Source organism: Sus scrofa, chromosome 2 (genome assembly GCF_054392235.1).
Source record: "Sus scrofa isolate SSC_HxYL_T2T_F1_AM1 chromosome 2, Sscrofa_HxYL_maternal_Yorkshire_Landrace_v2.0, whole genome shotgun sequence".
NCBI classification, from domain to species: domain Eukaryota; kingdom Metazoa; phylum Chordata; class Mammalia; order Artiodactyla; family Suidae; genus Sus; species Sus scrofa.
In genome coordinates this window covers 29,917,662-29,941,472 of record NC_139384.1, presented here as the reverse complement: position 1 = coordinate 29,941,472, position 23,811 = coordinate 29,917,662, and the positions used below count along the sequence as shown (strand labels likewise).

The 23,811-nt window shown below is 56.3% G+C and overlaps 1 protein-coding gene across 6 annotated transcripts in view; it reads right to left on the bottom strand.

The window, feature by feature from the left end:
- Positions 1-504: 504 nt before the first annotated feature.
- The window catches only part of ABTB2 (ankyrin repeat and BTB domain containing 2), a 202,564-nt gene continuing 179,257 nt past the window's right edge, over positions 505-23,811 (bottom strand). For 2 of the 6 annotated variants that reach the window (XM_003122881.6, XM_085011495.1), the window contains exons 5-17: positions 22,696-22,861; positions 18,218-18,307; positions 17,552-17,653; positions 15,267-15,363; positions 14,872-15,007; positions 12,624-12,853; positions 10,382-10,560; positions 9,587-9,692; positions 9,239-9,341; positions 8,678-8,768; positions 4,201-4,269; positions 3,415-3,528; positions 505-2,105 (exon numbers count right to left, since the gene is read on the bottom strand). In XM_003122881.6, coding sequence (XP_003122929.2) covers positions 1,908-2,105; positions 3,415-3,528; positions 4,201-4,269; positions 8,678-8,768; positions 9,239-9,341; positions 9,587-9,692; positions 10,382-10,560; positions 12,624-12,853; positions 14,872-15,007; positions 15,267-15,363; positions 17,552-17,653; positions 18,218-18,307; positions 22,696-22,861 — 1,681 coding nt within the window. In that variant the 3' untranslated portion in view covers positions 505-1,907. Of the gene's footprint in view, positions 2,106-3,414; positions 3,529-4,200; positions 7,615-8,677; positions 8,769-9,238; positions 9,342-9,586; positions 9,693-10,381; positions 10,561-12,623; positions 12,854-14,871; positions 15,008-15,266; positions 15,364-17,551; positions 17,654-18,217; positions 18,308-18,650; positions 20,436-21,845; positions 22,862-23,811 lie in introns of those variants that run through there. The other 4 variants (XR_014837087.1, XR_014837090.1, XR_014837088.1 and 1 more) reach the window with 4 other exon arrangements.

Sequence of the window (23,811 nt, the reverse complement as noted above, 5' to 3'; positions counted from 1 at the left end):
GGTGGGGGTGTCTTTTTAGAGCCACACTCATGGCATAGGGAAGTTCCCAGGCTAGGGGTCAAATTGGAGCTGCAGCTGCCGGCCTATACCACAGCCACAGCCATGGCAGTTCCAAGCCATGATAGCAGCCTATACCACAGCTCATGGCAACACTGGATCCTTAACCCACTGAACAAGGCCAGGGATTGAACCTGCGTCCTCATGGATGCTAATCAGATTCGTTTCTGCTGAGTCACAACAGGAACTCCCAGCTCCCCCATTTGACAGAAAAGGAAACCTGAGGCCCAGCAAAAGTCCTATCTGGATGCAGGTCCTGCGTGAGGCAGGGCAGGGGGCTGGTGGGTGACCACAGCCATTTTGGGTAGGAAGTTCTTTCCCTCTGAGACGCGGCTGTCCTACGTAACTAGGGCATCGGCTCTGGGTTCCCTTCCTGGTCCTAAATGGGCGGCTCCCCAGGTCTGACCTTTGAGTAACCCTCTACCAGCTGCCATGACGAGGCCAAGGTCATTGTTAACGAGTGTTTATTGTTAATGAAACCGTAGTACCTTTACAATAAGTGACAACGTGGAATGTACAGTGACAGTATCATACAATATTACAGCAATAAAATAACGCCTATTCCTTTGTACATCCAGCTGAAGCAGCTAGTCGAAAATATTTTCCAGGGCTGCGAGCCCCTGGGGGCTTTTCAAGGTGACCGAGGCCACACCTCCTCAAGTGCCCGGGGCTTCTGTTGAATAAATAATTTCTAAGGTACGGCCAGATAGCTGAGGGCTCCGTCGGGCACAAGCTGTGGGGAAGTCACCCCCAGCCTCCGGTCCATAAATACGAGTGTCCCAGCCCCGTGTTGCGTCTCACCCCAGGAGAGGCTGGAGCCGGGGGAGGTGTAGGGGAGGAGAGGGGCCTCCTTGCTCAGTCCTTCCCCTCCTGCCCTGCCCTTTACACCCCAAGACCTGAAGCTCCCAGGGCACAGTGTGGGTGGGGCCCTGCTCTCCGATCCAAATTAAAGGACTTCCACTGGAGAGACTAGACCCGAGGGAGGGTTAGGGCGCTCTGCTTCCCGAGCCCGCAGAGGCAGCCGACATCTAGGCGTGGAATTTCAGAATGGACCCCTTTACCTTAACCCCTGAAAACAGCAGCAGCAACAAAAGCTCAGGCCCCCAGGCTCCTCCATCGTACCTCCTTGGCTCAGACGGAAAGATGTGCAGGCCGAGCTGCCTCCTCCCGCCGCGCCACCCGAAGGGGGCCTCTGTAGATCCAGACACCAAGTAAAGGGAGGCCCAGGCGCCTGGAGGCCCACATCAAGTCTTTGAAAGGCCTGGCCTCAAAGAGGCTGAGTTGGGGCAGGCTTTCTGACATGACGTGGAGGAAAAGTATCAGCGTTTGACGGAAGGGACCTGGGGCCCAAACAGAGCATACATTCTATAACCTTCCAAAGGGTGCCCACAGCCCCAAGAGCCCCCATGAGGACAGTCTGAGCTCCCTGAGCCCTGGGATGGGGTAGCAGAGCCTACAGAAGCCACATAGAGCAGCACTGAGTCAGGATTAGTGCTGACCTTGAGAAGGGGCAAAGGGGCACACAAGGCTGAGTGCCTGGCAGCCTCAAGGTGGAAGCAACAGCTGAGGGGTCAGGGGTTGGGGAAGGCACCTGCCTTTGGCCCATGCCTGGTTAAGCAGATGGTTAGCTCTGGGGCTGCCCCATGACAGGTGGGCTCAGGGCACATCTGCCAACCCCTGAATTTGGCTCTAAGAGGGCCTGTGACCAGCCTCCACCCAGCAAGGCTCCAGTTATGTGCTGGCCCAGACACCCTGGGAAGCACCTGTGCCTAACCTTTCCCACCTGCTGGAGGCTGAGCGACAGAGCCGGGCCCAGAGCAGGCTGGGCCCACCCAGCAGCCGCCCGCTCCTCACACCCGGGAGGTGACATAGAGAGAGTGCACGCGCTCGGCCAGGGTGCTCTGCAGGTCCTGCAGGGGGTCCAGGCCCTGCACCTTGCTGCTGCGGCCGTAGATGAGCTGCCGGAAGGAGTCCTGCTCCAGCAGGGCTTTCATGTGCTTGAGGAAGAAGCCTTCACAGAACAGGGCCAGTTCGGGGGCGTTGTGGATCTGTGGGAGCAGGAGACACGGTGAGTGAGACCCACAGCTTCAGCACAACCCCGAGCGAAACTACCCCCTGGCCCTCCCTCCCACAGAGCAGCCGTGGGCTAAGGCCCAGCTTCAAGCCTCAGCCTCCCCCTTCTATGAAATCCTTTCATAAGCGTCTCCTCGGGGTTAGACTGATCTGGGTTCAAATCCCAACTGTGCCTCCAGGAACATCCCTGGATCTTATTTTTGGCCCACGTCCCGCTGGTGATGGGTTGTTCCGTGGCAGTCGTCCCCACTGGACTGGAAGCCCCCTTACTAAGGACGGAGACTGTCTGCTCGGGTGTCCAGCATCCAGCACAAGGCCCAGCACGTGAGGGGTCAGGGGCAAGAGGCTCCTAACGATTTGAGTTCAACAACCATCGCGGGCCTGCTCTGGGCCAAGCGCTGGGTGCAGTCCCGAGGCCAAGGTCGCAGAGCTGTCTCAGAGCTGATGTTCTAGTTCAGAAAGACAGAGAAGCCTAGGGACGGCAAGGCCAGGCGGCCCTGGATGGTGGTCAGTGCTGTGAGGGAGTAAGAGCGGGAGCCGAAGCAGGGAGGTCAGGGGGCTCGGAGGAACTTTATGGAGGAGGGGATGCTGGGCACCAGTGTCCTGGCATACGGATGAGGAGAGAGGGATGAGGGCTGAGTGACTGGGGGAAGGGAGAGGGAGGCATCGGAAGGGAAATGAGGGCAGGGTCCTGAGAGCCTTGTAAGGGGTGACAGATAAGGGGCTACGTTTTATCTAGTTTGCAAGCAGGGGAAAACCTGGAGGGTTTAAGCAGGGGAGTGATGTGGTCTTTACAGTTTTCAAAGAGCCTTGAGGATCGCAGGGCGCAAGTCAAGCAGCAGGGTGGCCAGCCGATGCAACCGTCCGAGAGGGGACAGCAGGGACAGAGGGAAGGGGAGGGACTGCTGATGCATTCCGGGGGTGTTTCTAGGTGTGGGAGAGGATGGTGGCACGCAGTGAGATGAGGAGGCCTAAGGAGGGCCAGGCTCAGAGAAAAACCAAGCCCTGCCTGGGGAACTGATTTGATCAGAGAGGCACAGCGCCTCGCCCCAGGCCTCACAGCCAGGGATCCACTTGGCTCAAAGTGCGGCTCCTAAGCTGCTCTGCTGCCTGCTGGGCGGCAGTGACCCCAGGTTGCTGACGGAGCTCCGAACCCTCCCTCGGCTCTTTACACTGCCCTTCACGGCTGCCCGGCCAACTGCATTTTCTAGCCAGGCCACAGTGGAGCCAAGTTCACAAGCAGAGCACATGGCAGGAGGTGGCGGCGGGCATCAGGGTCCTCACCTTGGCATACTTGTAGGTGCTAACGGCGCTCTCCACGCTCAGGGTCTGGGAGCACAGGATCTCGCAGTGCCGCTGCAGGGCATCCAGCTGGAACAAGCTGGCAGCTGACAGCAGCTGGCGGAGGCAAAAGAGGCTGTGGGCAGGCACGGCCAGGCCCTCGGCCCAGGCAGCAGGGGACAGAGAGCTGCTTCGGGCTGTGCGCCCTGCTTCCTCCCAACCTCCAGGGCCCCGCCCGCTCCCGGCAAGTCCAGTGGCCTTGACTTATTTCTGTTCTAGGATGTCTAGGTATTTGCTGCGATGCCACAGGAGGTACCAGATGAGTGACTGGGTGACGGGTGCTGGTTGGGATGTCTGACAGCAGGAGACCTTCAACTCTACGCGACATACGACATAACCTACGTGACCCGACCAGCTCTGGGTCCTTTTTCTAAGCAGTGACGTGATGAGGGCAAGGCCCCGCTGCCTTCTGAGCCTCCTGGGCCTTCCTCTAAGCCCGAGGGGTGGCCCAGGAGGCTGGGCTTGGTGGGTGCACAATTTCTCCCCATCTCAGAATGGCCCTTCCCATCCCACGAAGGGGAAGGACCAGCAGGAACCAGGAGGTCCTTGCTAAGGCCACGTTCCTTCTCTCTTTATCTCTCCCAATGCTGCCTTCCTGGGAGTGGAGTTGAGACCTGGCAGATGTCTCAGGCTGGAGACAGGCCTGGAGAGAAGGGGAACTAGGCTCCCAGGCTCTCTGCTCCTCCCCCCACCCCCCCGGGGGGCCCAGGGGACCGGCCAGGCCCTCACCTCCAGGATGTCACCGGTGGGGATGTCCATGGATTCCGTGCCCCCGTAGTACAGATACCGCATCATCATCTGCAGGGAGAAGAGGCCCGTGAGAAGACCTGATGCACTTGTGCACCTGGCCTTGGCCACCCCCCAGGCTGCAGTGCGCTCGGCGCCATCGGCTCCCAGCCTCTCCCCGCCCTCTGGCCCCTGTGTGCCCGGATCCCCCAACTCTCATCCGTTTCTGTGTTTGCCCTGGAAGGCGTGTGGCAGGCGTCCTTCCACAGAGTGGGTTCGCTTCGATCCTCACCGACCTGGCGCCCTGGAGGGGAGCTGGTATTCAGAGCTGGGGAAGCTGAGGCCAGGCAGGGAGGCAGGACCCCTCCCCAGAGCAGGTGCCACACGACGCAGTTCTCCCTTGATGACAGTTCTAAATGTCTAACTGTTTACCCTCAGCGGCCTGACTCTTAAATCCCCATCTGGCCAGGCCTCCGCGTGGAGCCGGATCCCTGCTTCCTCCTGGATTTGCTCCCTTGGAAAGAAAGTGCAGAGCAGGGACAGGGATCTGGCCCAGGGGTCACCTCGCTGACCAGCAGACCAGCCCAGACCCCTCTGGGTTCTTGGGGGCAGAGGGCCCGGGGACACTACAGAGGTGGGAGTTGGGGGCTGCCTTTAGTTCCTCTGAGGTCTAAGTTTTACGAGCTCTACCATCACGCTGGAGACGGGGAGGGTTCTTCCCAGTTGGAAAAAGAAAGATTATTCTCCCCGGTTGGCTGAAAAAAAACAGCTCTAGCAAGGAGCTGGCAAGTGTGTAAGAAAATACGGTTCCAACTGCTACAGTTGGGCTGTTAGGACTGGCCCCCGGGCTGGAAGAGGCACCAGAGCGGCTCGGGGAAGGAGCCCAGCCTTGCAGGGAGAGGCCCCCCTGCCCAGCCTCATCCAGGAGACACGGGTCCCTCCCCCAGAGGAGCCGGGGGGGGGCTCCCATAGGCCCCACCCAGCCCCTGCCAGAGCTCGCATGGCCAGCTTACAGTGACACATGTGTGTCCATGGGTCCTTCCACCCCAGGTGGTGTGAGCCTCAGGCCCAGGCCTGCTTCCTCCGCCACCCCTGACACTGGGCGCAGCACCAGCAGGACAGCCCTGGACAATCAGGGCCTAGGCCCAGGCTTGTGGGTGCATCAGCTCTCCCAGGTTCTTGGCTAAGGGATGGTCCCCAGGGCAGCGAGAAGGGGGCCCAGGGCTGTGAGCTGGGAGACAGGACAGCTGGCAGCTCCCTTTCCTGGCCTGGAAAGTAGCCTCCTGCTGCATTTTGGGAGCTGGTTCCAGCCAGGCCCAGCCATCTGTGGCACAGAGATCTCCCTGAGGTCACCTGAATGCATATAAGTCCACAGATATCAGGGAGAATTGCTCCCGTGGGGCCTTGCGGAGGGAGCTGGGCTGCCAGCAGACAGAGGATTCATCTCCCATAGCCGGCAGCCCCCAGGTGGGACGTGGGTCACCTGCCTCCCAAAGCAGGCAGCCGAGGGGCCCCAGGGAGGACCAGCTGCAGGGGCAGCCAGGCTTCCTTCTGCCCAGAGTGGACCACAAGGAACGTGACCACAGGGAGGCCACTGATATTGCAGGGACAGGGACAAGGGTCACGCAGCACATCAGAATGGCAGGGCAATTCCCCCAAAGGCCTGGGTTTAGTCAGCAGTGACCCTGGCAGGTGCCTCGACCTGTGCCGCCTAATGCAATAGCCACTGGCCGCATGTGGCTTTTGAGCATTTGGAACTTGGCTGCTCTGAATTAATACGTGTAAAAGAATGTAAAACATTTTGTTCATTTTTTTTATATCTACCACATGGTCAAATGATAATTTTGGCTACATTAGGATAAATAAATTAAAATTAATTTTATCTGTTTCTTTTTACTTCTCCCTGTGGCTATTAGGAAATTTTAAATTACCTGGGTGGCCTGCGTTATCTTTCTATTGGACGGCACTGCTTAGACCTCCTGGGGGCCCCGTTTTTCTGCTGTAGAAAAGAAATAATGACCTCCACCCTGCTCTGCAGGCTGAACAAGATGCTCGGGGGCTGCCCTGAGACTTTCAGGTTTTGTTAGGGAGCCCTGGTGCTGAACCGATGGCTTCATGCTCCCCCCTGTGATGGCACAGCTCTGTCCCCAGAGAACCCATGGCAAGGCCAGTGGCTAACACTTCCCAGGCCCACGTGCACCCTGACCATAGACCTGCTGGCCCCGTCTACCTTCTCGAGCACGCTGAGAAGTCCTCAAGGGTGGCCACCCTGACCTGGCACGGCTGTCCTCCCCTGCTGAGTGAATGCCGCCTTCATGGCCGTGGTCAACCGTGTTCCACATGTGCCCTTACCTCCCACTCCCGCCCAACCCCTGCTGCCCTTCTCAGACCCGTCTCTTGTGTCTGATTGTGACCCCACCTCATGCTCCAGCTCTCCTGGACTTCGGGCTTCCCAGCCAAGCGAGTTTCTAGAGCTTGGAGTTCGGATCAAGGGATGGGAACAGGGGAAGGGGAGGGACCCTCCGCCAGACCCTGGCCTTCGCTCCCACCCCCTCGTCGGTCACCAAGTCCCATCTTCTCTCCCCTCACCCACCTCCTTCCATCCCGCTGCCACTACCTTGTTGCCAATATCACTCAGCTGGATTTCTCAACAGCCTCCTGATAGTCCCCTGGCTGCAGTCCTGGCCCCTCCAATCTCTTCCTCACCCTCCAGAGTGAGCTAGGTAAATGCAAACTTGACCGCTCCACACATCCTAAGAGTGAATCCTGGCGCTATCACCTCCCAGCTGTGTGACCTTGGACAAGTTACTGAACTTCTCTGTGCCTGTGACTCCTCATCTACCAAGAGGGGATAATACTACACCTGCGCCTCCTAGGACTGTGCTGTGAAGCTTAACTGATGAACAGAAGCAAAGCACTCAGTACCGAGCCTGGCTAAGTGTCAGTGATGATGCTGACTTTTTAGTAGTTTCCAACTGCCTTGGGTTAAAGGTCAGGCCCTTCACACTATGGCTCCTTAGGACAGCTTCAGCCTCGTTTCTGGACGTCCTTCGAAATCACTGCCACACCAGGGGGTGCGTTTCCTGAACAGGTCACGCACGGTCTCTGGCTTCTGGGCCCTGCGTGCACTGCCCCCTCCTCCCGGAGCTTCCCTCGTCCTCCGGGCAACTTCCCCCTCTCAGCCCTGGGTCAGAGGCCCCTTCTGCCCTCCCAGTGCCTTGGCCCACACCGACCGCACTCATCCACAGTCCTGTCTCCGGGAGCGCAGGCTCCCTGACCTGTTTACTGCTGTCTCCGCAGAACCCGAAAGTGACTAAATGCCAAGAGAGACTAGAAAGAACGTGAAGGAGGGACTTAAACCCTTCTAGGCGGTGGCTTCTTGGAGTTCCCGTCATGGTGCAGTGGAAACAAATCTGACTAGGAACCATGAGGTTGCGGGTTCGATCCCTGGCCTCACTTGGTGGGTTAAGGATCCGGCGTTGCCGTGAGCTGTGGTGTAGGTTGCAGACGCAGCTCGGATCCTACATGGCTGTGGCTGTGTGTAGGCTGGCAGCTGTAGCTCCAATTCGACCCCTAGTCTGGGAACCTCCATGTGCCCAGGGTGCAGCCCTCAAAAGCAAATAATAATAATAAAAATAGATGGTGGCTCCTCGTGCGTCTGTGAGACTCTCTCCCATAAAGTCACAGGTCTGTCCGGCGCAAGGCCAGGTCCTGGACCCACACACCAGCTGCCTTTTGGCCTCAGTCTCAGCCCCTAAGGGGGTCACCCTTGCAGCCTGGAGACCATTTTCCAGAAAGAGCTCTAGGGCGGGGCTCAGCTTAGATCCCAGCCCTTCTCCTCAAGACCTCGCCCACCACCCCTGGAGGCCGGCCTGCGGGGTTTCCATTACACAACCTCTGAGGTTCTCTGCAGCTTAGACATTGAAAGCCCTGACCTTGATCTCCAACCAGGATGGGCTCATCCTTTTCTGCTTGGCAGGGATGGTTGGGGTCTGACGTGCAGGAGAAGAGACGCTGCCTGCACCAGTGCGTGCGCGCATCTCCCTCCGCCCAGGGGGTCGTGTTAACATGTGGGGGCGTCTGGGACAGGGCCTGATGCTCTGCATTTCCAACAGGCACTCAGGTCAAGTCTGTGCTCTGGGAGCTCGCACTGAGCAAGGGCTCGCACACTTCATGTGAGGTGTGTGCCTGTCCTCGCACGTCCGTCAGTCTGTCCAGACCCCTCGCCCGGTGGTGAGGGCTCAGGGCCCATGAGAAAAGGCTCTGAAGCTACAAACCCTCAACAGAGTGGCTGCCTTTGCCCGGGAAAAACTCAGGTGCCCAACGCGACCACTGATTCTGGCAAAAACACAGACAGCTTTGGGGATGGAGTGGAGATTATGACGGACTCACAGCCACCACCACCCAGATGGACAAGCCCAGGCGGGGCTCCTGGGGGAGGGGCATCCTTCAAGAAGCTTGAGCAGCAAGGCCCACACACCTGAAAGATGTGGTACTTCATGTCGCTGATCTCAATGGTCTTGCTGCTGTCGCCATCTTGTTCTGATTTGTTGGTCATCAGCGTCTTGAACCTGGAGCAAAGGAGATGAGAGAAGGTGGGTCTTGAACCCGTGGCAATGGCGCCATCCATCCCCTGAAAGTAATAAGCGGGAGGCAGGGACATTTTAGAAACTACTGCTGTGCTCTCAACACAATCCTCGGTGGGTGATGTTTGACGTTGTCCTGGGCTGACGGCTGGGCTGAGCCCTGTTCCGACCATACAGGCAGACTGACCTTCCTGCCAGAACATTCGTGTTTTCTAGCAATCAAAAGCACTAACCTAACCAGAAAGAAGACAGCCTGCGAGCTCCACCTGGAGAACCCTGGGACCCAGGTCAATGGTTCCCTCTGTCAATCGGCCTTGGGCGCATTATGTGGCAGGTGGGGGCTCGGCTGCTCTGTGACCACCCTCTCTGGTCCAGCCTGTCCATCAGCGCGTCTCTAAAGGAAGCTGCCCTGCCTCCCCCAGGGGCCGAGACCGTCCTTATGCGGGGCAGCCTACCTGTTAGACGCCGTCACCAGCAGGACTTTATGTGCATAAAACAGCTTTCCCTCCACGAGGAAGGTCACATCCGACATCTCCTTGTTGTTCAAAAAGTGAGGATCTGCCAGGTGGGAAGGAGAAGAGGATGGCGGAGGAGCCCGCCTGGCATGGAGCAGGTGGGGGCAGGGGGCGGCAGTTCTTCAGGGTGTGATGGGGGATGTGGGGCGGGGGGTGAAGGGCAGAGAAACCACGGCCAGGCTGTGGCGCTTGGAAGAGGAAGGAAGACAAAGACGAGAGGGAGACGGAGAGGAGAGGGGAGGGGAGGGAGGTCCGGACAGGGCGGGCGGCTGGGCAGGCAGGCCTCACCTAGCCTGGCGGGCAGGGTCTTCCGGAGCTCGGGGATGCTGGGGATGGGGCTGCTGCCGTAGCAGTGCGTGAAGATGGTGGCCAGCTGCTGGATGACGGAGTCGTTCTGTGGGGGGACAGGCAGGGAGGGGCCGTGAGCTCATCCGCACCTGTGGCCGTCTGTTTGCAGCAGCCGATGCGGTGGCGGCAACTTCAAAAAGTCCAGGTCGGGCAGTTCCCATTGTGGCTCAGTGGTTAACGAGTCCAACTAGGAACCAGGAGGTTGCAGGTTCGATTCCTGGCCGTGCTCAGTGGGTTAAGAATCCAGCGTTGCCGTGAGCTGTGGTGTGGGTCTCAGACACAGCTCGGATCCTGCATTGCTGTGGCTGTGACATAGGTCAGCAGCTGTAGCACCGACTGGACCCCTAGCCTGGGAACCTCCATATGCCGCGGGTGCAGCCTTAAAAAGACAAAAAATAAAGTCCAGGCCAGGATCAGAGAAGCCTCTGCTTTTTGCTCCTCCTGGATCTGGCTCAGTGAGGGATGCCCGTTTCTTCGACACCGATTCCACATTGCTTTTTTGGCCAGGCTCCAGCCCGGGCAAACCCACGGCCTCCACGCAGCCAGGCAGTGAGAGTCTGGGTGTGGGGTGGGCGTCCACCTGCGTGCCTGCGTCCCTCTGTTTGCGTGGGGTGTCTGTGTGTCTGCCTGAGTGTCCGTCCGTGTGCCTGTCCCGTGGTCCGTCTAGGCTGTGGGCTCTGGAATCTGGGGTTCTCTGAGCTTGGGCCGGGGACCTGCCTGGCGACACTCACTCACCTTGCTGGTCTTGAGGATGTCGAACATGAGCTGCAAGCCCTCGGTCACCAGCTCCTCATTGTATTCCTCCTCCTTGATGGAGCTGAAATCCCGCAGGAGGCTCTGCACCACGGAATACCGGGACTGGGAGAAGGATGTCCTCAGAGACTCGATCCAGACGTGCAGCTTCCAGGGGACGCCTGGGCCCGGGCAGGGGGAAGGAGAGGAGGGCAGTCATCCCCTGAGCCCACCCCACAACGACCCCCCCCCTTTATTTCTGTTTTTCTTTGCTTTTGAAGGCCACACCCACAGCACATGGAAGTTCCCAGGCTAGGGGTTGAATCCGAGCTACAGTTGCCGGCCCACACCACAGCCACAACAACTGGGGATCCAAGCTGTGTCTGCGACCTATACCACATCTCATGGCAACGCCGGATCCTTAACCCACTGAGCGAGGCCAGGGATCAAACCTGCATCCTCATGGTTCCTAGTCGGGTTTGTTAAGCACTGAGCCACGAAGGGAACTCCCAGTTTGAACTTACATTTGCCAGTGCAACAGCTCCTATTTGCAACCACCATTTATGTGGCCTGCACCACAGACACAGCAACACAGGATCTGAGCCATGTCTGCGACCTACACCACAGCTCATGGCCATACCAAGCCTTAACCCACTGAGCGTGGCCAGGGATTGAACCCGCATCCTCATGGATACTAGTTGGGTTGGTAACCCGCTGAGCCATGACAGGAACTCAACAGCGACCCCCATTCTGAAAGGCTCTCTTGTGATGGCACCCAATGTCTGCTGAGCAAGGAGCACCAGCCCCGCTGCCCTCCGCCACCCATGCTGAGGGACCCACTTTTGTTCACCCTAACAGGCCTCCCTGGTTGATGAGAGGGGATTCCAGGTTCCCATCGGAGAAGGTGGAGGAATGGCTCCTGGCCAAGTGCAGGGAACCTGAACTCTGCAAAATCCACCGCTCAGCCTGGGGGGCTTCAAGTGACACACCAGCATCCACACTGACCCCACTGCTTTTTGGCCCTGGAATGACTTACCGAGGAGAACCTATTGTAATTATGAGGGGTGACCCAGGATACCTGAAGAATATACAGCGCGCTTGAGGACATGGGGGCCCCTGTGGAGAAGCCTGAAATGCACCTGTCCTAGTGCAGAGGGCCTTTCCCAGCGCCTGGCTCCCTGGTCTGTTCCTGAACACCCAGTGCTGGGTAATTACTATTTACCAGCTTCCTGGAGTGTGTCAGTAGGGCCACAGAGTAATTTAAACTACTTAAAGGGAATTCCCGTCGTGGTGCAGTGGAAATGAATCCGACTAGGAACCATGAGGTTGCAGGTTCGATCCCTGTCCTCAGTCAGTGGGTTAAGGATCTGGTGTTGCCGTGAGCTATGGTGTAGGTCGCAGACGCAGCTCGGACCTGGCGTTGCTGTGGCTGTGGTGTAGGCCAGCAGCAATAGCTCCAATTAAACCCCTAGCCTGGGAATCTCCATATGCTCTGGGGTGCAGCCCTAAAAAGACAAAAAGACCAAAAAAAAAAAAAAAAAAAAAAAAAAAAAAAAAAAAAAAAAACTGCTTAAAGGTCAGGACAAAAACCTGATAATTGGAGACATCACTTCATACCCCCCAGCCCCACTGAGTTCACAGAGAAGAAGGCGGAGGCTGGCTGCTGAAGAAGGATGTTGGCCTCCCGCTCCCCCTGCCCAGCGCTGGGTGTTCAGGTGCTGTGGCCCCAGGAGGGCAGCGATGCCGCCGTCAGGCACTGGGTGCTCTTGGGGAGCTGGCACCCAGCCCTGTGCTGCACGTGAGGACATCACACTCAGAGGAGGATCATTGGCACTGGAGAGCATGCACAACTGGGATGTCACCCAGGCCTGCCTGTCTGAGCAGCCACACGGGAGGAGAGGAGAGGGCTGCAGGTTTGCAGACCCATGGAGGGGAAGGGGTTGGCCGGGGACTGGAGGGCATCTCGTTGACCAGAAATGTAGACCCCTAGTGCGACAGACACTCCCAGAGCCCCATGTCCCAGGCTGTGACCAGGGCAGGGCATTGAGGACCTCAAGACATGTCCCTGCTAAGGACTGTCTGAAGCTCAGGGAGCCTCCTGTCCTGGTCGTCAGCCACCAGGCCCTGGGGGGACCAAGCCCCAGGATGCTCAGTAGCTCCGTGGCCTGCCCAGCTCTCTGGGCCTGAGGAGGGAGCAGCAGGACGTATGTGTGCGTGCATGGGCATGCATGCCACATGGCCTCACCCAGCGCCCGCAGCTCCATGGTGATGTCCACATAGCCATGCTCCGCGCTGTAGTACATGGCCTCCTGCAGGGCCTTGGTGCGCGTCCGGCTCAGCCGCACGGGCCCCTCGCTGCCGCTGCCCTGGCTCGACGCATCGCTTTCCTCCACGCCCTCCGCCAGGATCTCCTCCAGGGACAGCACGTCCGCCTTGGCCTGTTGTGGCTGCGTCAGGAGCTTCCTCAGGACGTTCCTGCGGGGAAAGGGACAAAGGAGGGTGATGCCCGAGCCCCCCACCAGGGGCAGGGTCTGCCGAGCTGCCTACTGGGGCATCTGTGGGCACAAAGTGTTCACGGTCCTCCCCTCCCAGGCAGGTGGGGCCAGGGCTCCCAGGGACCCCACCCCCCGCCACTCGAGCAAGGCAGGGGAAGGTATGGGGGACCTCCCCCCTCTGCCATCCAGGGACTGCTGAGAAGTCATGGGCTTTGGGGCTAAGCAGGCTCTGCCATCCCGTGTGACCTCAGACAGGCTGTCCCACCTCTCTCAGCCCTGGCTGCTTTGTCCTCTGCAGAACAAGGTGTCAGCATCATCCTCTCTTGGTTAATGGGAAGCATCAAATGCAGAGTCAGATACGCAGCACCCCTAACAGCAGCTGACTTTACACACATAAAAGTGTCTGGGAATTCCTGCTGTGGCACAACAGGATTGGCAGCGTCTCTGCAGCACCAGGACACAGGTTCGATTCCCAGCCCAGCACAGTGGGTTAAAGAATCTGGCACCACGTAGGTTGCAACTTCGGCTCAGATCTGATTCCTGGCTGCGGAACTCCACATGTGTGTGTGTATAGCGGGTGGGGAGGCATGGCCCACAAAAAACCCCCAAACAACAAAATAAAAGTTCCTGAAACAAGGATGTGCTTATACTCATTCGTTCCTTTCCTCTCACTAATAAGAATGAAGTAAAGATGCATCTTGAACAACAGTCATTCATATGCATGGACGTGAGAACACTGGATGCTCCACGAAGCAGGTTCCCGTGCACCGCTGCATTAACCTCACAAACCTCGCCATTGACTACACCTCGTTCAAGGTCATGCTGAGCAGGATGCAGCCTCAGACCCAGGACTCCAAGCCTGAGCCTCGTTCTGTCCCATCCTGTGACCTGGGACTCTGGGATGGCTATAGCAGGGGCAGGAACCTCAGGTCACCTGGGGGCTGAGCCTCCTCCCAGCAGCCCTGCCCATTCCCGCAACCCCTCCGCGCTCCCTGGTGTAGGCCAGGCTGTGCCAGGCGGGCACCCCCTCCGGGGACCTGGGCCACCCTGCTGTAGCTGTGTGAGCTCAGCCAGGTTCTAGAGCACTTATTCTGGCGTGGGCCAGCCTGTGAAGATGAGTGACCACGGTGCCCGTTCTAAGGAGCCATGTTCCAGAGAGAGAGAGAGAAAAAGGCAGATGAGCAGATGGGCAACCTTCATGTGGGGTGAAGAGGCCGCAGTGGGGGAAAGAGGGCCCTGGGTTGGGTTGTGAGGCCTAGCGGCTGTGACCCGCAAGGTGGTGCCTGAGGGCAAGGCTGGCGGTGGTGTGAGCGTTGGGGCAAGGCGCAGAGGGTGTGGAGGAGGGGCACGCCAGGGAGGGCACCACGGTAAGGGCACAGTCCCGGTTTGAGGTCGCGAAGTAGGTACCTCACTTGCCTTCCCTGCCTCTACTGACCTCTGCTTCCCTCTGCCCCATGGCTCTGGTCTCATCCCTGCCCTGCCACCCGCCCTGGGCAGGCCGAGCCCCCACAAAGCAAGGTCCGCCGTCTGTTCTTGGAGCAGGAGGGGATTTTCTGCAGCGCCAGGAGTGACTTCATGGAGGAACCATATGCAGTGTGGACGGCCTTCATGTTCTAGGTGGCTGCGGGCACTGGAGGAGCACCCAGGCCTGAGAAGGGATGGGGTCCCAAAGCAGCCCTGGGCAGCTGCGGGTTGGAGAGTCTTTCGGGGAAGTAGGAGGACCTGCTCTGGGCATCAGGAGCTCCAGGCTCCAGGCCGGGTCTGCCGGGAACTGGCTGTGGGACTTCTAAGCAACCCAGCACTGCCTCTCCAAGCCTCCAACCTCTGGGTCCCTGTGTTGGCTGTATCTTCTTTCTGGTTGGCTTGCCTACAGCCACACCAACCCCCACCCCAGGAAGATCTCCAGGTCCAGCTCGTCTGCTCCCCATTGGGGAATTGAGGCTCCTTGGGCTCAGTTGAGGCTCCAGCGCACATGGGGCAGGATCCCTGGGTAGGTACCTGTGGCCATGGGCGGCCGAGTGGCTGAAGCAGTTCATATCCTCGTGAAGGGAGGAGGCTATACCGTTGGCCTCGAGCATGCTGAGGAGGGGGTCGGCGCCTCGGCTGAGCAGCAAGCTGACCAGCTCGTAGTTCCCTGAAAGACACGACAGACCAAGGATGCTTCCACCACGCCGTCACCCTGCCCCTTCTGCTGGGCCTGTCAGGGTACTGAGTGTGGCAGAAGCTGACAATGAGGTGAGGGGAGCCCCCGGGGCCCAGAAGGAGGGGTCTCAAGGTTTGCCACAGGGGTCTTCGTGTGCAGATCAGCCAGGCTGGGTGACCCTGAGGGGCGGGACAGGTGGAGCTGGAGAGCAGTCGGGGACCCTGGCTGGGCAGGGTGGCAGTGCACCTACCAGCTGCAGAGGCGAGCTGCAGGGGCGTCTCGGCGAAGCTGTCCTCACCGCCGTTCACGGCCGAGCCCTCCACGTGGGCTCCGGCATCCAGCAGCAACTGCCAGGGCACAGGGAGGGCACTTCAGTAAGGCGGGGAGTGTATGGGGTGTGGGCGGGGAAGGCTTGGGGGAGGGACATGTAGGGCCCTCCTGGCATGCGACCAAGACCCAGCTCACCTGGGCAGCTGAGCGACTAAATCTTAAGAGCTCCAGGGTACCTTCACTAAGTGTCCACTCTTGTGGCCTTGGACCAAGCCCCTAAGCTGATGTGCGCTCTGAGCTATTTCTCTCTTTCAAACAGTTTCCTACCCAAAGGCCACAGCGATTTTCCTAAGAACCTACACGATGAGCAGAAAAGAAAGCACCTCCTTCACTCAATGGGGCAAAAGTCGGGGGAGAGGTGGCAGAGGTGTTAGAGTCAGAAAGAGCCGGGCAAGCGCCAGTGCTGGCCACCCACCAGTGGGTGGCCTGGGGCAGGTACCTCAAAGCTCTGAGGTTGGGCTTCTTCATCTGGAGAATGGGAAAGAGGCTGTCGTGCTGCATTGAGGGGCGTTATGTGACACGGTGCTCAACATTCCATGGGGCTCCATAACTAGAGGCTTGGGGGGTTCTTGTCATAGAGGTTTGGAGAGCCCCCCAAGGCCAGGATGTGGGGGCTGGGGCAGAGCTTCCCTGTCTGGGGCACCAGGTGGCCTCTCCCCATTCGGACAAGGGCGGGCCTTATGTGGGACAGACAGGGCAGGGTTAACAGATACCAGGCAGTTCCAGCCCAGCCGGCTTTGCCCTGGGGCAGGGGTGGTGTCTGGACTACAGGAGACCTGAGTTCCTGCTCACCTTTTCAGCAGCCTGCTCTAGAGGGAGCTGCCTTCTGACCTTCCCAGGTTTCTGGAGACCAGAGCCTCCTGAGAGCCCATGCTTGGCTGTACCTGCCCCTCACTTGGAGACGAGGTGCGAGGGGTCCAAGCTGACCTCTCAGCCTCCCCACAGTGTGGGAGACTCTCACCAGTCAGAGATCGGTCGTGGCGCCAATGCCTGAGCCAGTGCACCAAGGTGGCAGAGGAAGAGGCCTGCTGGTTGGGGTGAAACTGGGCACCAATCCAGGCAAGTCCAGGGCACAGCCCTGCAGGCCAGTCTGGGTTAGGGTAGGACTCACTCAGGGCCTCCCAGGGGACAGTCACCAAAAAGCAGGCAGGAATGTGGCAGCCAGCCTGCTGACCACCGCCATCTACAGAGTCCCTCCTATAGGCCAGGGCAGGGTGGACAGCAATGGCCAGCCTGGACCTGACCCTTAGCCTCAGAGGACTGCAATCTAGCAGACGGCAATCGTGTCATTCAAACTCCCAGGAAGGAGGGCTGGATCCCGTAGGCCTGTAGCCTGAGGGGTGGCAAGACTGGGAGCCAAGTGGCAGTGTCACTGTGTCCCGTCCACGGCTTCCACTTCTAGGCCTGAACCCCACCTCACACCAGCTACAGCTACTGGGCCAACATGGGCACGGTGTGGCTTGGCTTGACAGGTGAGTGTGCCAATATGAGTCCTGTCTCAGGAACTGGGAAGCCGAGAGATGAATCCTGCTAATGGTGAGGGAAGAAGCGGAAGGACAGCATGATACGGAGCCGCTAGACTCATGAGGGAGTAGAGAAAGCTAAGGGGGGAGTTCCCGTCGTGGTGCAGTGGCTAACGAATCCGACTAGGAACCATGAGGTTGCAGGTTCGATCCTTGGCCTTGCTCAGTGGGTTAAGGATCTGGCGTTGCCTTGAGCTATGGCGTAGGTTGCAGATGTGGCTCGGATCCTGAGTTGCTGTGGCTGTGGCGTAGGCTGCAGCAACAGCTCCGATTAGACCCTTAGCCTGGGACCCTCCATATGCTGCGGGTGCGGCCCTAAAAAGACAAAAAAAGAAAAAGCTAAGGGTAGGAAAGATGGTCAGAGGAGAGAAATGAAGCTTGTACAGAGTCCAAATTCTAGCACGCCCTGGGACTCGCCCACAGATGCAAAGATGCCAGGCAGGCCTGGCACTGTTGGGCTTGTGTCCTGCTCCCTAAAATCCCACACATAGCCTCCCATGAAAGCCTACTCCTTGAGGCAAACCAGGTAGGTCTCTGCCCTGCTGACCAGGTGAGGCAGCCTTAACCAGCACCTCTGGCGTCTGATCCAGGCTGCTGCCCACACGGGTGAGGCTGCGACTGCACGTGGGGCTCTGCTCATCTGGCAAGTTAAGGGCACACTGCACACCTGGCAGGAGCTCACCTGGACCACAGAGATGTGTCCGTGCAGCACAGCAAATGTCAGTGAGGTCCAGTGCCGGCTGTCAGGGTGGATGGAGGGGTACCTGGGAGAGTTACTTGGAACCTGAAAAAAATTCCACAAATGATCAGTGTTTCCGAGGTGAGTGACATTCCTGGGTACATGACACAGGCTCCTGAGCTAAGGGGAAACTCTGCAGGGATAGTGACTAGGAGTCAACTCAAGTGCTTTCTACATTTGACTGTCAATGTCTGCCTGGAATACCATGTAGATGGGGCTCAAAAGGATGTTCAATTAGTGATGTCTGCCCTGGGCAGGGAGATGGCAGAGAGGAAACACTTTATGCCTCAGAGGGAGGTACAGCTAGAGCCGGCGAGGTAGGGATGCCTGGGGATTAGGGTGGTAAAGGGGAAAGGGGCTAAAGTAACAGAATCATGGCCATTCTCTCAACTCCTTGCTGAGATCACCTCCTCTCTGACAGAAAGCCCAAACAATCTTGAAGAAAAACCCTCTTTGCTAACTGTGATCTCTGTGCATCTTATATTTCCTGTCCTCTGAGACACGTTTACCCGGTTGTCCAAAACATCGTACCTGGCATAGATTAAGAAGACCTTGGGGTGTTCTCTTGCTGGGCTGGCAGCCCGGTGCAGCCCCCTGGGGCTTTCTCACCTGGATATCCAAGTTTGCTCCAGCATCAATCAACATCTGGACCATGGCTTCGTCCCCAGCAGCACAGGCATACATCAGCGGTGTCATACCCTACGTGAACCAAAGGCAGATGCTAAACTGGAACAGAACTTGAGAACACAGCTTCCACAGGCATCTGCCCCAGAAACCACAGATCCAGGTCTCCCGCTTTAACCATTTTGTGTCTTGTGCTGGACAAGACAGCCAGCCCCTCCTAGGCCCACTGGACATACGACACCTGAAGGATAAGTAGGGGACATTTCCATGAGCATTGCAGGTCACCAGAAGGGTGAAGGGCACAGACCCTGACTTGGTACAAAGGCTACCTCTGCTCTAAACTTTGTACAAATTACCTGTTCTCCTTCGTGCCTCGGTTTCTATTTATTTATTCATTCATTCATTCATTCATTCATTCTTTTTATGGCTACACCTGTGACATATGGAAGTTCCCAGGCTAGCAGTTGAACTGCAGCTGCAGCTCTCAGCCTATGCCACAGGCACAGCAACGTGGGATCCAAGCCACATCTGCGCCTACATCATAGCGGAGGGTAACACTGGATCCTTAACACACTGAGCGAGGCCAGGGATTGAACCTGAGTCCTCATGGATACTAGTTGGATTACTAATCGGCTGAGGCACAACAAATAACAACAGTATCTACCTCGTTGGGTTGTTGTAAAGAGTAAAAATTACCATGTATAGGCAACAACCTAAGTGTCCATTGACAGAGGAGTGGATAAAGATGATGCGGTACATATACACAATGGAATATTACCCCACTGTTAAAAGGAAAGAAAGAACAGCATTTGCAGTAACATGGACGGACCTAGAAATTATCACGCTAAGTGAAGTTGGTTGGACAAGGAGACACCAACATCAAATGCAATCACTTACATACTCAATCTAAAAAAAATGAAATTCTTTGCAGAATAGACACTGACTCACAGACTTTGAAAAACTTATGGTATCCAAATGAGACAGGTTGGGGGGTGGGGGGGATGCACTGAGGGTTTGGGATGGAAATGCTGTAAAATTGGGTTGCGATGATTGTTGTACACCTAATAAATGTAATAAAATTCATGAAGTAAAAAAAAAATAAAATCAAGCATGTCAAATCAAAAATAAATAAATAACGTAGTATATCAATGTTATAAAAACCCCTAATTACCATGTATAAAGTGCTCAGTACAGAGGAGGCTTACCTTGATGGAGCTAACTAATGAGAGGAACACAACACCACCACTGCTACGTAGTTATAGGTCTGCACCCACCCCAAGCCCCCGCTGGTAAATAATTGGGGAAGCATTTACACGCATCACCTCATTTAATTGTCATAACATCCCTATTGGGGAGGTTGTTCGTATCCCCCTTTCACAGATGAGGAGCTGAGGGGATGAGCCTGCCTCACAGCCACACGAGGAGTAAGAGGACCAACTGAGATGGAACCCAGAGCTGCCTGAGCTTCGAAGCGCCCCCCCGCCCCACTTCACTGTGAGGGGCGCCTCCCAGAGGGGGGAGTGGTGTGTGCCTTTACTGCTTGTGCTTTGAGCCGTTCTGAGCTTCTGCAAAAGCCGAGGCCCCGTGCCTCCCGGAGCTGAGGCGTGCGGTGAGCAGCGCTGCCTCTCTGGCCGGGGATCTTCCTCCGTGGCCAGCAACGGCGAAGGCAGTGGAGGGAAGTGTTTGTTATTCCACAGCTGGATCTTGGCAAGCGTTTCTCTGGAGCCCCGTGATGTTATTTATTAGGTTATTTGTGTGTAGACAAGATCCCCTTACCTCATAAATCCTTGTCTAGTGCCCAGAGATAAAGCAATGGCCTGAGATTAATCATAGGTGAGAGGCCTGTTTACCCACAGATCATTCTGTAAACACCAAGGCTGAGGGAACAAACAGGACCAAGCATTTAGAGAAAAGGCCACTGCCAGCGAGTGAGAATTTGATTTTGTTTTATTTCCCTTGGTACATGCTGGACTTCTTTTTTCCCCACACATCTGCACACAATTCGGAGTGTAAACCAGGTGACAAGCCTTGTGAGGAGAAACGACTTTTTTTTTTTTTTTTTTTTTTTTTTTTTTTTAACGTTGGTCCCTCCTCACTGCAGGTACCTAAAGAGGCTAAATCAAAAGAGGCTGGTTAGAAGTTTCCGTGTTGGCTCAGCAGTTATCGAACCTGACTAGTATCCATGAGGACGCGGGTTCAATCCCTGGCCTCACTCAGTGGGTTAAGGATCCAGCATTGCCATGAGCTGTGGTGTAGGTCACAGACATGGCTTGGATCCCGCGTTGCTATGGCATGGGCCAGCAACTCAGCTCCGATTCGACCCCTAGCCTGGAAACTTCCATATGCCGTGGGTACAGCTTTAAAAAGATAATAATAGTAATAATAATAAATAAAAGAGGCTGACTAACAGATTTCAGGGCTAATTATCATCATATTGACTAAAAAAAGGCAGGATGAACATTTACTGAGCATCTACTACGTGGGTGCTGCGAAAGCCTCAAAATAACCCGGTGGACAGGTACTATTATCCCACAAGTTAGAGATGAGGAAACAGGCCCAGGGGGTAGAGTAGCTTGTCTAAGATGCCACAGCTGGACGTGACAGACTAAACGCCAGGTCTCTCCGAGGCTTGTGTCCATGGGCCTCCCTACTGTGCAGCTGGCGGAAGATGACTCCCCTTGGATGAAAGCTCGCATTGACCGAGGATCTGGGGGGATCCAACACCCAGGCTCTGGCCTCCTGGAGCCTCAGGGTCTCCCATCCCAGCACATGCCCTCCTGTTCCGCCTTGACGTTCTGATCCCAGCACCTCCCAATCCTGGAATGCCTTCCCCGCTGCTCTCCACGGATCCAATCCTCCCTCAGCTCAGCGCAGACCCCCCCAGAAGGAAGCCTGCTCCTGCTGCTCCTGCCCAACCTGTCGGAGTGCACTGCGGCTTGGAGTTCCCACTGTGGCTCAATGGGATTGGCGGCATCTCTGCAGTGCCAGACCCAGTTAGATCCTCAGTCCAGGATAGTGGGTGGAAGGATCTGGTGTTGCCATAGCTGTGGCAGAGGTTTCAACTGTGGCTCGGATCTGATCCCTGGCCTAAGAACTCCACCTGCCACGGAGTGGCCAGAAAAGAAAAAAGCAAAACAAAGGGCATTGTGGCTTGGGTTCGCTGGGCTTCATTCCACCCTCTGCGATGCTGTCATCTCATCTGAGACTGCTGCGTGACTCCCCTAGCTGCCATTTAACTTCCCCCCATGCTTCTGTGTGGGTTTCTCCACCACGGGGCCATGACTTACACTGCCAAAGCTCACAAGAGAATCAAATAAGCAAACTGGATCATCCAGAGCGGAGAAGAGCCTGGGCTTGAACTGCTTGGGTTTCTTCTAATCTTAGCTCTGCTGTTTACCAATTATGTGGCTTTAGGTAAATCGACTTTTTTTTTTTTTTTTTGGTCTTTTTTTGCCTTTTCTAGGGCCGCTCCCACGGCATATGGAGGTTCCCAGGCTAGGGGTCTAATTGGAACTGTAGACTCTGGCCTACTCCAGAGCCACAGCAATGTGGGATCCAAGCCTCGTCTGTGACCTACACCACAGCTCATGGCAACGCCGGATCCTTAACCCACTGAGCAAGGCCAGGGATCAAACCTGGAACCTTATGGTTCCTAGTCAGATTCGTTAACCACTGAGCCAGGATGGGAACTCCTAAATCGACTTCTTATAACTCAGTTTCCTCATCTATAAAATGGGGAGGAGAGTAATAGCCATTTCATAGGACCGTGGTCAAGATTAAATGAGTTAATCTGTGCAAAGTACTAAGCACAATGCCTGGAATACAGTAAGTGCAATATAAACGTTAGTGATTCACTGCAAAACAAATAAGCAAGCAAGCAAACAAACAAACCCAAAGCAAACCAAGACTCAAGTCAATTCTACCTAAAATTGTAAATCCCCTCCAACACTTCTATCCCCCCTTCTGGCTGCATTGAATTCCCTAGCACTCTTTACTAACATGCCCTGTGTATTTTATGTGTTTGTGTTTCTCAATAACTGTCTCCTCCTCTTGAATGTTAATTCATAAAGGCAAGGATTTTTATGGGACGGGCATGTGCATGGCACGGAGGATGCTCTAATGCAAGTCTCAGGGATTGCTGTCCGTAGCTCGCTATCAAGCCGACTCCTCTGGACTTTTTCCCAGCCCTGCACCATAGGGGACAGCCTCCAGCCTTGCAGTGAGGGGATGCACAATGCTGGTTGGAAAGGTTTTCCAAGGGGGGTTAGGGAAGTCTCTGAGCTGACATTCTATCTGGACGGCAGGGGACATGATTTAGGAGGCAGCCTACATCTCAGGAGCCCAGAGCTGAGAGTGTGGGTCTCAGGTTCGGGACAGAAGGGACTGTGCCACCAGCTCTGGCAGTCATGAATCCCCTCAGACTCTGGTCCTGGGCCTGGCTGGCAGGGGAGCTGAGAACACACCTGGTCGTCCATGGTGTTCACCCCGTCCGGGCCCAGGGCCTCGATCGCCTGGCTGATGAGGTCTGTCCTGCCGCAGTTGAGCATGCGGAAACCCAGGTCCTGGTTGAATTTTTCAGTAGCCGCTCGGGCATCCAGCCTCCGGAAGGAGCTGAAACAGCACTCAGGTCTGCATAGAAGAGAAAGGGGCATGTGAGCATGGCTCTTTTTGCTAGGACTCTGCCTCCCTATGAGAGGTGACACAGCAGGGCGAGGCTGATATGTGGCATGAGAATCGGGTGGGAGGTGAGGGGGAAGGACTGGCCTTGCCATGCTCAGTGACATGAAGAGCACACATCAAAGAAGGGCTCAGAAGTTCCCATTGTGGTGCAGCCGAAACGAATTGACTGGGAACCACGAAGTTGCGGGTTCAATCCCTGGCCTTGATCAGTGGGTTAAGGATCTGGCATTGCCATGAGCTGTGGTGTAGGTCACACATGCGGCTCGGATCTGGCATTGTTGTGGCTCTGGCGCAGGCCAGCAGCTAAAACTCCGATTAGACCTCTAGCCTGGGAACCTCCATATGGTGCGGGAGCGGACCTAAACAGATAAAGATTAAAAAAGAAAAGAAAAGAAAAGAAAAAAAGGGCTCAGAGTGCTTGGGAGCTATCAATTGTCAGAAACAATTGGTTGTTGTCTCTCAACAGACTGTACCAAGGAGGGAGGAGCTCCAGCCCGGGGCCACTGCACTCAGCTGTGTAGTTTTTGTATGGAGCTGGCTGCACTCATTCTCTGGAATGAGCATCGAGGCCAAATTCCAGTTCCAGGCTCTCCATCATCTCCCCTCAGTGCTTCCCGGTGAGGCTGAGAATCCCTGCAGAAGTGGTGGAGAGTGGCCCAGACTTCCATTGCAGCTAAGCTACCCTCCCAAGGACAGTCACAGAAAACCTGTATCTGCAGAGGGCACACCACTGGCTTCTGATAGGTGGCTTTAGCCTAGAGCCTTGGTTGGGTCAAAGAGCAAAAAGGACACGCCACAGAAGAAGGTCCTGGCATTTGCCATGGAGATAGAACAGGCCAAAAAAAAAAAAAAAAAAAAAGGCAAGGCTCTCCCAGGTCAAGAATGGCCATAAGAATTCT